Source organism: Choristoneura fumiferana, chromosome 18 (assembly GCF_025370935.1).
Source record: "Choristoneura fumiferana chromosome 18, NRCan_CFum_1, whole genome shotgun sequence".
Classification (NCBI taxonomy): Eukaryota; Metazoa; Arthropoda; class Insecta; order Lepidoptera; family Tortricidae; genus Choristoneura; species Choristoneura fumiferana.
In genome coordinates, this window is record NC_133489.1 from 21,618,842 (window position 1) to 21,633,001 (window position 14,160).

At 37.8% G+C, this 14,160-nt stretch overlaps 1 protein-coding gene across 2 annotated transcripts in view; it reads right to left on the bottom strand.

The window, feature by feature from the left end:
- The window catches only part of LOC141437715 (proton-coupled zinc antiporter SLC30A2-like), a 40,478-nt gene that overhangs the window by 4,299 nt on the left and 22,019 nt on the right, over positions 1-14,160 (bottom strand). For both annotated transcript variants that reach the window (XM_074101189.1, XM_074101190.1), the window contains exons 3-9: positions 11,679-11,783; positions 10,996-11,116; positions 5,815-5,994; positions 4,740-4,833; positions 1,660-1,812; positions 791-922; positions 592-700 (exon numbers count right to left, since the gene is read on the bottom strand). In XM_074101189.1, coding sequence (XP_073957290.1) covers positions 592-700; positions 791-922; positions 1,660-1,812; positions 4,740-4,833; positions 5,815-5,994; positions 10,996-11,116; positions 11,679-11,783 — 894 coding nt within the window. The remainder of the gene's footprint in view (positions 1-591; positions 701-790; positions 923-1,659; positions 1,813-4,739; positions 4,834-5,814; positions 5,995-10,995; positions 11,117-11,678; positions 11,784-14,160) is intronic.

Consider the following 14,160-nt stretch of genomic DNA (forward strand, 5'->3'; position numbering starts at 1 on the left):
TTGAATGAGAGTTATAACATTTTTAATAAAAATAATTTAATTACAATGAATTACTGTTTGAATGTGGCCAGTATTTGACGGATCACCAAACATTGTAAAATTTAATGTATAATGTTTATTTGGGCAAAAAATGGTACAATAAAGAAAAAAAAAACTTAAGAAAATAAGACTTAAACGAAACATAGACCAGCAAATATACCACTATTAAATTATACAGTAGTGTACGGTACGTACAAAGAAAAATTTAGCATAAAAACAAAAGTTTTTACCGCCAAGGGCGATAAATTACCACCAAAATTAGACCCCCATTTTAGTGTGAAATTCTTCTTCTTCTTCTGACTGAATTATAACCATAATATTTACATTTAGTTCCTATTCTATACACCGTGTTATTTTTTGGTTTCCGTTAACTTTAAGGGCACATTCAAAAGGTTAAAGAAGTTAATGTCTACAAGACACTAGTGGCCTAAATCTCAAGATAAGGGCTCATTTTCGCCAACTGAGGTACGGAAACTTAAAAACAGATAGGGAAAGCGCATATTTATTATAAAAAAGTTGAGAACCTATGCTGCAAGTGTTAGTAATACTCACGGATAGCGAGATGCGCCGAGAGAGCGGTCTTGTCTAGCGAGAGCGCCCACATGCGGAGATTGTGCACTCTCACCACGCCGGGCAGAGACAGGAATGTGTTGGCCACCTCCTACAAAGTACGTAAAGCTCGTTTAGACCGGTGGTTCTTAACCCGTGGTCCGCGGACCACTGGTGGTCCCTGGAAGAACTCCTGTCTTACCTGGAAGTCTACTCCTCTAGGGGACCCCTCCATCAGCACGAGGAGTGTCTCCTTGATGATGTTGAAGGTGGTGATGAGGACCAGAATAGAGAACAGGAATGTGCAGATGGGGTCCACTAGGTCCCACGAAGGCTGTGGGAATAGAACTCTTTGTGAGGAAAAGTCGACAAATAATGAACGTCATATGGGGGAGACCTATGTCCAACAGTGGACGTCCTACGGCTGATATGATGGATGATGAATAAATATCTGTAACCTTCGGGGTGTGCATGAGGTGCATGTAAACTTAATGCATTATTTTTAATCTACATACGTGTTCACCAGCAAATATACAAGGTGTTAATTGGACGTAGTTATGCAAACAGGAACCAACCCACACCTCCCCCCAAAGTTTAGATAAATATGCAACATGTTAATAAAATGCATCTTCTAACAAGTTGATAGAGTACATTTTAGTAACTTGTTGCATACTTATCTCAGTTTTCGGGGGAGGTGTGGGTTGGTTCATGTTTGCATAACTACGTCCAATTATAACCGAAAACCTGAAAGCTTTTAAAAGTAGTTTGCTCAGAATCGAGAGAAACATTGATTATACTGTACTTTAAATCAGGTTGCGTTTTTTTTTAAACCTTTTCTCCGATATTATTTCCACGGGTGCCGTATTAATAATGCCTTAATGTGGGTTAAATCAACGTACAGGATATTTTTACCACCAATTTATAAAATTAATCCAACGCGAAAAAAAAACACAAAGATAACAAACACAGAAAAAGGAATCGTGTTTATTTCTCTATTTTCGTACAATAATAATGAATTTACATGCACACGAGTACATACAGAACCCTAGGAACATTGGTTGCAATCCCTACCTTGAAGTATATCACAATGGCAGCCACCAAGACGCCGAAGCTCTGTAGGAAGTCGCCCAGCACGTGGATAAAGGCGGCACGCACGTTGATATTCTCCCGCTGCTCGTGGTGGTGGGACGAGGAACTCTCCACGTCGGATTCGCTGCTGCGGTCCTGGAAGCACGAAGGAAATACAATACAATGACGCTTGACTTTGATTCCTGACCCACCGTGTGACCCACTGTGAGAGGGTTCTATCTCACAGTAAATGTCATAATGAATTCCCTTGTCAATGGAATTCTTTTGGTTACTGCCAATGCGATGCCGCTATGACTTTTTCTACGAAAAGGTTCCAGACCACAAAAATGCTATGCTCCACAGGTGCAGCTTGCAAGCTGCTGTGCCCAGCAGTGGGTTATAACAGTGGTGGCCATGGTAATTAAGAATATTTAAAATTCCAGATTATTTTTAACTAATCATGTCATGTGTAGTCGTGGTCCTTCTTAGAAGTAACTAGTTACGTTATGAAATACCACATGAATAGAGCAAACGGGATTTAGAATAAAGAATAAAATTACTGTCATTTTTTTACAAATTTTGTTTTTATTCTCTTTAGAACAAATTCAAATAGTAATGAAGCTGGACAAATAATTAAGAACGATTCTTTAACTGTTCGAAAGTTTTTTTATTTGAAACTTAGATTAACTAAATCACACTAACGTGAAGTTTGTACAAAAAAAAGCAATGTAATACATTTTAACTAAAATTAATAGTTAGTAGCATGTCCACGCTTTTTATTACTGCCTTACACCGGCGAGGCATTGAATCTATCAATTTTTGACATTTCGCAAAGAGATAGAGTTCCATTCTTCTAAGAATACGTCATACAGTTTCTTAAATGCCACACTGTCGATTTGAAACTTTTTCTTGACTTCGCACCAAAGATGCTCTATTGGGTAAGATCGGGGCTGTTGGCTGGCCAATCTAAGACAGAAACTGATTGCGATGTGAGAGTAGCTTGGGACATTGTCGGCTGGAATGTCCAAAAAACCGGAAGCACGCCTTCAGCATATGGTAACATTGTTTCTTCCAGTAGTTTTTGTATTGAAATTGATCCATGCTTTCGTTCTATCAGCCTAACAGGTCCAACACCATGTCCAGAAAACATCCCCAAATTTTACATTTCCCCGTCATGCTTTAAAGTTACTTTTGTGTACTTTGGGTCGAATGCTTTATTTGGAGGCCGTTTTACATATCGTTTGCCATCAGAACATACCCTATTTATTTTTGTCTCGTCAGAAAAAATAACGTTTTTCCACTGTCTGACTGTCCAGTTTACATATCTTCTTGCAAATGCAAGCCGGGCTTGCCTATGACACCGTTTCAACATAGGCACCTTCCTTGCTATCTTCCGTGCAACTTTTCTTCTACCAAACGCATTCGAATACTGCGTGCCAAGATTGCTGAAGGGTTGTTTTCGCCAAAATATTCTTTTCTCAACTCATTAGACCCTTTAAAAGAATTTTGTTTTGCCAAACGAACGATATTTCGATCATCTCGACGAGATGACTTTCTTTGTCTAGGTACACGCGAACATTTGAAGTAGTTTGATACGTAGCAAAATGCTTTATGGCGTGGAAAACCATAGTTTTTGAACATTGCAGATGATCGGCTATGTGTTTATACGACCAATTCTTGTCGCGGTTTTAGTATTACTTTTCTTGTAGATTTATCACAACTTTTATTTTTCCCCGTTGTTTTATATGAAGCAATCGCCTTAAAGACTTTTACGGCACTAAATGGCGCCAAAATTATTCAATAATAACCTAAAACCACAAAGCGGCGGTCCGTTCTTCTATTTAATTTGAATAAAAAATAAACTATTCAGCGTTCTTAATTATATGACCAGCCAGTAAGTAGTAATACTAGGTTTAGATGTAATATATAAAGTTTATCTATTATTTTTTAGCCAATTATATGTATAAATGAATTTACCGCTAGTAAGGAAAAGTTTTACGATACCGAGAGAATTACAAAAATTACATGCAGTTAGTAACACTTGTCAGTTTGAAAAAATCTTTCTCTATAAAAAATCGTTCTTAATTATATGACCACAACTGTATAATAAATAATAAAAATATCACTTTATTTTTTGTAACTGAGGCACATTTTGTTATGTTAGTACCTACTCTTTGCTTAGTTTCTAAAGATTAGTAGGTACTTATATATGAAGGGTCCACGGAAAGGACAGACAGACAGACAGACAAGCAGACAGGCACACAGTGGAGTTTTAGGGTTCCGTTGGCACCCTTTGGGTACGGAACCCTAAAAAACGCAGGGATCAGTGTTTTCGGCACTTAAGCCGACTCAATCCCAAAAAACCCCACGGCTATGTTACGGAGACAAAGTATCTTAAAATATAGCAGGTTACTCAAAGTGGGGTACGCGAACCCCTAGGGGTTCGCTATTCGACGGTAGGGGGTTCGCGACAAGGTTTACGTGACTCCAAAAACCACCAGGCTGCAAGACTAGCAAGATGATTAAGATTGGTTTTTTGAGTCTTTTTGTATTTGTTATTTTTAGTTTCTCCAACAATCATTTAATTTACTTTCTTTGGGGGGGGTAGGAGTTCGCTATCGTCTAGAAACTTTAACGGGTACGTGGAGCCATAAGTTTGAGAAACCCTGTATAGCAGATAAAAATTTGCCATAAAAGAGGAGTTTCATTTTGATTTGAAAGCAAAGGAACTGTCAAGCCAGTATGCCTTCAAGCGCCACTTGAGTGCTAACAACCAGGGATGTTACGGAGCTCCGACTCCGTTTCCGTTAAGTCGGAACTTCCTGGTTTTACACGTCCGTTTCCGTCCGTTCTTTATTTTTGGAACGGAACTATTTCGGATGTCAACGCCTAGCGCGGCGGCCGAACTTGAACGGCGTACATCAAAAACAAACCGGATTATACCAGTCATTCGCTCATCGCCCCACTTGCCAGGTGCTACACTAACATCAGGCTCTGGTTCTCTGGTTCTGCTTTCGGTTTCGATAAAACCACATCCGTTAAATCCCTGCGAACAACCGACCGCCTTGTCACGTGCAGTGTACCTTATTGTTGAGTACGGGGTTGGCCCCCCCGTGCGAGTGCCCGTGGCCCCCTCCGCCGTGGCTGTGTCCGTGCTGATGCAGCGTCAGACCCATACTGTAAAACAATTTTATTACTATTAAAATCTTTATCTACACCCATATAGTAAATCCTCAATATAATAAACCTCAATTATAGTAAACCATAGGTAACCAGCATTACGACATTGGATTCTATTATGAACACGGCTGTATCGTAATGGATACAGAAAGCTGTATCGTAATGAGATTTCATACATCATTACAGCACAGGGTGCGCTGCGACCACGTGCGCAGCTTGTGGGGCAGACATACCTACCTAGTTCTCGTCAATGCAGGCCATTCTCAATGGTTCGCAGAACACATGATAGAGGATTTAATATATGGATATAGATAAAATATTGTATGCAACTGTACGTAATTAGGCCCTTAAAACACTCATGTGACCCTGTTTATGAAACTCGCTACGCCTCGGCTCGCCTCGTTTCAAACCCACACTAGTGTTTTAAGGACCCCTATTACGATACAGTTGCATAAAATACTATTATCAAGTCTTTGTTAAAAATGGCATTTTTAATACAAGCTTTTTTGCGGGCTACACTTTTAAGGTACTCGCATTGTCACCCAAACTAAATTTACGTATCAAGTTTCAAGTCGATGCCATGAACTGTCCTGGCCGATCACCAGATTTACATAAAATATCCTAAATTTCAAGCCAATCTGAGTACTGGAAGTGCGTCAAATTTAATTTGCAAGATTCGACCCGTAGGCACTGTACATACAAACATACATATACTTGGGAGCAAAGAAATTGAGCCACCCTTGCAATTTTTACGGTGATTTTTATGTTTTTAAGTAGGTTTTTATGGTTTTTAGGTGGTGTTTAGGTTGTTGTCATGGAAACGTAAAAATTTGCGAGGGTGGCTCGATTTCTTAGCTCCCAAGTGTTTGCAAGTTAAACAAAATCCTATAAAAAAAACATAATAAGCATATTTTTAAAAAACAACCTCTCCGATTGATTTTAGTGCAACTAAAATTTACAAGTCCACATAAAACTCACATTAGATTAACAACGACGCCGACGGCCGAAGTGATCAACATGACGAGGGCGTCTATCTCGAACTGGCGATATATGACCCTCTGCACCGCCATGTAGACAAGGACGCCGGTGACCACCCAGATCAGGAGCACCGAGGTCAGGGCGCCTATCACCTCCGCCCGGTACCAGCCGAAGGGCATTCTGGAACAGACAGTCGCATGAGAACTATTTGTAATTCCCCATAATTAACATTTGACATTAAAAATATCTTTATTCAAATAATCATAATATTAATTGTACATATTTAAAGAAAAAAACAACTTAAACCACCGTGTAACCACGGAACTTAGTTTTATTGTTACTTTTAGTGTTTTAGTCTTATAAATCTCCAAATAAATCTTTCTTTCTTTCTTTCTAAACCTACAACTACAAACTAAGTTTAGCGTCGTCGGTGTCGGGGGACCGCTAAGGTTAATACTTTAAAAAATACAACATTATGTACTTTAGTTTCCTGTTAACCTTAGCGGTCACCCGACACCGACGACGCATAGATAATAAAAATATTACTAGGTACTTAATAAACGAATTCTTCGCAGATGACGTCGCGGGCAACAGCTAGGTATTGCATAATTATTTTTTACTTTTTAGTTGTCTTTTTTGGCGGCGTTTTTTTGTGACGGGGGTTTTTAATTCATAATTTAAGTTTCTTAATTTCATGTTTTTTTAACTGGTATATTTTTTTTAGAATTGCTTAGTGAAGCCTTAATTAGATACTCACTCGATAGGATTAAGAACAAAAAAAAAACATACAAAAAAAGATGACGTCATAACTCCTCCCCTTTTTTCTTTTATTTTCGTGCTACGGGTCAAATTGATACTTATGGCCTAAAGATTAATCGTTCCATTTTCATGCTTTTAACACCACTTGCAGCTTTTTACTGAATTTCGGGGTGTACCGCTAGCACTACAAAGACTCCAGACTACCCGTCTTCAATTTAACCCGGCTCCCATTGACTGAATGTAACTGTAACTGTAGTTGTAACTAAGGACCCCATACATCCCTGTATTTCTTTTATTATATTTTGTATTTTTTTTCTTTAATTGTATCATATAGTTTTTAAGTATTTTATTTGTAATTATATTTTTATGAAAAAATGACTTTCTGCAAGTTTCTTGCGGCGCATTCTTCTTGGCATGATGGTCTTCCGAAAGGCTGGTAGTTTAAAAAAATGACGTGTAAAAGTGCCCATTGCGGCCTATTTACTGAATAAATCATTTGAATTTTAAATTTTAAATTTGAATGAGCCGACCGTTTTCAACCATTTCGACTTCTTCGAACATTTCGTTTGGCTTCATGCACTCTTAGATGCACTACTTTATAAAAAATCTCGTATCTAAAATCAATATGTCAACAAAATTGAACCTTGATGTAATGTCTATAAAGTTCCCTCAGAAAAATTATCTATTTTGAGCTACGAGTTTTTTTGAAAAGTAGTGACGATAGCTAATCATTGCATTGTATTGACGCCACTTAACCTTTTCGACGCCAACGACTCGTATATACGCACCGCAGGTTCCAACTTCCACGTCAACGACCTATATATACGTCCATTACTTCAATGCAAAAGCAACCTTCGTTCAATTGTGTTTAGGTTCAATTTTAGACATTATAATATAGAAAGCCTGGCGTATTGGTAATGTCTTGTATTTGACGTGGCGGCGAAAAGGTTAAGTACACCATCTAAGTAGTTACAATCGTGCGAGTAGCCGGGACTTACGTTTAATACGTAATACGTTTAAGGCTTTTATCAATTATAGCATTCCCAAGGGAGTCCAACGCGACCCTATAATAAACCTCCGCCGTCTGTCCGTACGTCCGTTTTTCACAGAACAGTACCTCTTTAAACCGTATAAGGTTCATAAACGTTTCAAACATTAACCTTTCAGAATGTATTGTATGAGACCATCGATCAAGGTTAGTCACAATATTTCATTATTTTTGTTTTTTTAGTAAACTACAAAATGACCGCCTTAACTTAACAACAACTGACGTCTCGCTAGGGAAGTTGCCAACAGTCCTACACGTCATCATGCCATCCATGACAATATGACAGAGCAACTTACAGTTTCAAACGACGAGAATGACCCTGTCAACCTCGAGTGTCAATGACTGACAGATACGTCACCCGTCAATATGACTTACGCGGATTGGAACACTTGAACTTAGCTCCATGGGACAAAGATTTGACGAATTTTGCATTTGACGTAACATCAAAGAGGTTAAGGTTACTTTTTTTACGAAAATGTTTTATTCATTTATGAATAGCGATAAATCCGAGGTATGAATGTATGTAAACTCTTTATTGTACAAAATAAGTAAACAAACACAATTGACAAACAATGAGAACGCCGAGGTTACGATTCTGTTGAGAGTTTCTAGAACTTTGTGTAGCATTTTAGAAAATGGCTTCATAGCTGCTGCTTGTGTGGCATTCAAGAGCTACCATGGAAGCTTTTCAAAGGAAAAGCCATTACGATTTTCCTTGCTAATTAATGCGATGTCTCTATGACGTTTACTGTGAAATGGTTCCATGGTGACTCATGAATTAAACTCCTTGACCGTACCGATTTCGAATTCTTATAATATGGTTGATAAATAAATAATATCATGGGACAATTGACACCAATGGCGAATGGATGAAAAATTAGAAACGCTTGAAACTTTTTATATCAATTTAAGCCTAATAATAGCCTACTTTTACGGACACTTTTGAGAAAAAATAGTAGATTGATAACCAAGGGTGGAAAGTGACCCATTACACCCGAGATATTTCTAGCGCTCGAACGAAGTGAGAGCGCCAATAGTTCGAGGGGCAATGGGTAACTTCACCCGAGTTAGACCACTCTACTTTTCATTTCGACTGTGAGGAAAGTAAAATACTACAAAGAACCTGAGAATAATAATAAATTGAATTTACTGTCTTCTTGGTCACGACCAAGGAGCTTACATACAAAACTGGAGGTTGAACGCCGAACGAAGAAGTTTGACCTTTATTACTTATTTATATGTTCCATATCTTTCTTTCACATTTCACGAATGACTTCCATCTCTTTCTTAACCTAACTAAAGAAAGAGATGGAATATGTTCGTGTTGTAATAAAGATCAAATTTCTTGTTTCAAACGGATGTTCGGCATTCAACCTCCAGTGTTAAGCTCCTTGGTCATCACATGCATCTAGATGGCCATGCCGAAACGTGAATAAAAAAGTGTCATTGACGTAACTCAATTATCTTCGACTCCGTGGCTAATCGAAAAATCCATACTTAATATTATAAATGCGAAAGTAACTCTGTCTGTCTGTCTGTCTGTCTGTCTGTCTGTCTGTTACGCTTTCACGGCTAAACCGCTGAACCGATTTGGATGAAATTTGGTACAGTGATAGAATAGACCTTGGGAAAGAACATAGGCTATCTTTTATTGCGAAAAAAAGGTTTTAAGGGGTTGAAATAGGGGATGAAAGTTAATATGGTGGAAGTTCGTCGCTGTCGAAGATAAAACCATGAAACTTGCAATTTAGGCCCTTAATCCATATATTAATATTGTAAAATGCGAATGTAACTCTGTCTGTCTGTCTGTTACGCTTTCACGGCTAAACGGCTGAACCGATTTGATGAAATTTGGTGCAGAGATAGAATAGACCTTGGGAAAGAACATAGGCTATCTTTTATTTCGAAAAAAAGGTTTTAAGGGGTTGAAATAGGGGATGAAAGTTAATATGGTGGAAGTTCGTCGCTGTCGAAGATAAAACCATGAAACTTGGCATTTAGGCCCTTAATAAGAAATAAATCGATATTTGATTGAGCTTTTTTTGAAAATTCGACCTGTGAGGGATGAAATAGGGGTTGAAAGTTTATATGGAAGGTCGTCATTATCGAAGATAAATCGATGCATATTTATTAAACTAGCCATTTGGGCACGTGATAAGAGATAAATAGATATTTGTTCGCGCGTTTTTTAAATTCTTCCTGTGAGGGGGTGAAATAACGGATGAAAATTTATATGGAAGATCGTCATTATTGAAGATAAATCGATGGTTCTTTGTGAAACTTGGCATTTGGACATTATAAGAATAAATAGATATTTGTTCAAGCGTTTTTGAAATTTTTACCGGCGAGGGGATGTTAGCAGAGGAAATGATGCAGTGTTAGCAGTGCCCTTTAAGCTCATAGCAAAACGTACGCAATGTGGGTTATAATAGATGGCTTATTGACATAGACAGTCAGACATGAAAAATTATGATTTCCAGATTTTTCTTATTTATTGTGCTATATAAGAGCTACCTTTATGCAAAAAAAAACAAGTTTTTAGGACAGCCGGAAGTGCCCTATAACTTTTCTGTTAAGGCAATTTGTATGGACACACCTTTTAATGACTGTAGCTTTTGATTGCCTTGACTTAGAAGTTTGATTTTTTCACAGATTTCGGGACTATTGACCTGAGTTTAGGGTTTTAATCTCAATTCGATACCGATACTCCGCGTGTTTACGAGATAGAGGATCTTGACAGACAGACGGACGTACGGACAGCAAAGTGATCCTATAAGGGTTCCATTTTTTCCTTTTGAGCTACGGAACCCAAAAATCATTTATTCCGGCGCTTTTAAAATTTCGACCTATAAATATGGGGATGAAAGTTCTTAAGTAATTCCAAACAAAGTTACTATAAGTATGTTTATCGGAAATATGTGTAGCTATGCTTAGTAAAAATGCCGTTTTAATTATAATCCTACCCTCCTAACTTACAATAAAGGACGTAAGGTGTCAATAGTTCAAAGAGGAATAATAATTAGTCCTTTTCTGTTGGTAGGGTAGAATACACGTCGTATTGCTAAAATGTGGCTACCCGCAAAATATTTATGTTTTACCAAAGAACATGGATGTATGGATGTTCAGTTCAGTTTAGTTCAGTTTATTTTATTCAGTAAACTGTGGAAGTTTCTATGTGCTATTATTTGGCAGAATAGGTATCCTAAATAAATTAAATACTTCCCAAAGTTATTATTCCACGCGGACGAAGTCGCGGGCAAAAGCTAGTAAAAAATAAAATACTTTCCACCCTAGAGATGAAAACGCAATTATCCACCGACTATCCACCCATGAAAATTAAACTTTCCGAACAGGAAAGATGAAAAGGTTATTACCTCCTAGTAGCCGGCCTGCTGGCGACCCATAGCGAGAACAGCGATATCATGAAGCTGGCAAAGTCCGTGAGCAGGTGGGCGGCGTCTGTGGCGATGGCCAAACTGTTCGACAGGTAACCACCTGGAAGACAACGGGACGATTACATTTTTTTTTTTTCAATTTTAGGGTTCCACATCCGAAAAGTAACTCTGTCTGTCTGTCTGTCTGTCTGTCTGTTACCCTTTCACGTCGAAACCACTGAACCGATTTTGATGAAATTTGGTATATAGGTAGTTTGAACCCCAAGGATCAACATAGGATACCTTTTATTCCGGCAGAGGGCGCCACCACGCGATAACCTAGATCTGCGCAGACGTAGTCGCGGGCATAAGCTAGTTATAAATATATCGACGGTGGAAAGGAAAAACTATTAGGTAGTGCCAGCGTTGAGGTGACGCATTTGAGCGCGCATGTTCTTGAGAAGATTATTATATTATATTATGGTATTTTTCCACTTTTAGAATTATTTTGACTGGTTTAGGACTGAACATTTGAACCGATATTTAGTCTTTAAAATTAATAAAATTTTTAGATTTTTTTAATTTAATGTTGCATATTTTAACAGTTTTCATGCATTTTCATGAATTTGAAGCTTTTCATGTTGCATCATAATCCGGTCTCTAGTTATTATAATTATACTCACCAACAATTTCACCTAACATAAATATGACGCAGAGCACGCTGGCTATTATCAGTTTCCTGCGCGCGCGCTTGTCTATCTCCTCGTTCCGCGACCTGTGACAATGCCCTGTTGACAAACACACACAATGTTAGACGTGTTGCTGCAATGACATATTGTACCCGAAGAAACACGAGCCAAGTTACCACATCGGCACAAGCCGATTTTGTAAATAAACTTTGGAATTCTCTGCTGTAGATCCAAGTGTAAATAATCTATTGAATCAGGCGTTACTTATACTCGAGTCCAGAATTAGGCGAACCAACTTGACAGTTCATTGCACACAAATGTTGCCACAGTTTAATCAGTGCTGTAATATCGATATAAAAAAAAATAATACGAAATAATAATAAAATATTTTTTTTATATTTGAAAGATTTGGAAAAAAACCTGTTGAACAGCGGTAAGCACGCCGTTCGCCATTTTGTTTTGTTGACGTTTCATATGTGTCATTGCAGTGCATTGGTTTGCTGGGAAATATCTCCCGTTATTGTGTTTTTTTTCTTATGTTGTTGATATATCTTTAATTGTGTTAAGCTATGGAAATAAAGCCCAAAAGTGACAAACACATATTTGTATCGACATATTCCTATGACCATTTTTTTTTGCTATGTCTGGTAACACTTTCTGCTGTCAATCTAGTTCGCCTAACTCTGGACTCGAATATAGGCAGAGGTCCATATCAATGAACTTTAATAAATCATTACTTTTCTATATCGAAAATACAAGCTGAAACATGGATGCACAGAAAAACCAGAAAATAAGACCAGCGCTGGGAATTGAACCCAGGTCTTGAGCATTCCGTGCTGCGTGCTACAAATTTCTCCTATGCACCACATATCTCAGCTTGTTTGTTTCTTATTTAGTCACTTAAGCAGCGACACTAGCGACATCTATGCTTTAGCCCTCATGGAGAAACTTTCAACACCCCATCGGAACTAACCGCTCACTCGGACAAGAGATGTCGCTATTAAGCAATCAAATTAAGATTGGTTTTTGGAGTCTTTTTGTATTTTTTTTCCAACTCCAAATTTTATTACTTTCCACGTTTCAGTTCGTATTTTCGATATGGATTTTACGGGATGACCGTAAAAGTAACAAAATTTGGAGTTGAAATAAAAAAAAATACAAACTAAGTCTATCTCCTCCGCCTCCACACTTTACGCAAACCTCACACTACGCTGACGCGTTTAGGGGAATCTTGGTGAACGGCTGTGTTGTTCTAGTGATGACCTCTGATTGAGTTCGAAACGCGTCAGCGTATTGTTGTGTGCGATTTGTGTGTGTTCTAAGAACACTGTTCTTACAGTGTGGAAGCGGAGAAACTGCATGAACACACATTTATAGCATAGACGTAAGTATATTAGTAATTATATTTTTATGACGAGTTATGTAGGTATTTTATAATTAAAAACATTATAATGGTGCTTTCTCTATTACTAGGGTAGTATAAAAATAAAAACTTTCGCGCGTCTATCGAAATAATAATGAGCAATGACAACTTACATTAAAAAAATACAAGTGCGCCGCACGCGCAGTCATTTGTTTTCGTATTTAAATTATTGTATAATCCAACACGTAAAATACTGCACACGGCGTATGTAATCGGAGCTGAGTTTTCTCAAACAATGCGTTCACACGGGTCACGAAAACCTATATATTCGCACGAACATAAACATTGAACTGGAATTTGATCAAATCTCAAACAAACTTGAAGATATTAAATGATATTGTAACGGATAACTGACGTCTTAAACCGAGTTAAGCTCGTCATGTTTCGGGCTATTTCGTAGCCCTTCTTACATGTCGAGCTAAACTCGGTTTAAGACGTGAGTTATTCGTTACAATATCATAATATGAGTGAGTCTCACGGTAGTTTCATGTTCAAAACTTGAAGATAATTTTACACGAGCGCTGTTCTTTTTGCTACAATATACCTAGTATCTCTCACTCTCTTACTTCGGTCTCGTACTGTGCGGTCTCCACCTTTTTTATAATAATGAATGCGTTTTTTTTTTCGAAACTTTTGATTAAAATCGTCTTTGGTCTAGTCTAACAAACTGAATCATGTACCAGGGTCAGGGTGGAACCTTTGTGCTTCTAATGCCATGTTGCTATACCATACTTTTGTCAAGAAAATTATAGTGCAATTGATAATTGAAAGTTTCCACCCGGGTAAATGAATCAGTTTGTTAACTGTACACTTTGAATACCGATCAACATATCGTCACTACTTTAAAAAAAACTCGTACCTCAAAATAGATCATTTTTCCGAGTGGACTTTGTGCACATTATATCAAGGTTCAATTTTGTTGACACATTGATTTCAGATACGATTTTTTTTTAAAGTGACGATTTGGAAACATAAGTCTACCACCACACCATCAGTCAAAGTGGTTCAGCAGTACCGTAAAGAGAACATTTTCGTTGGACAACCCGGAGAATG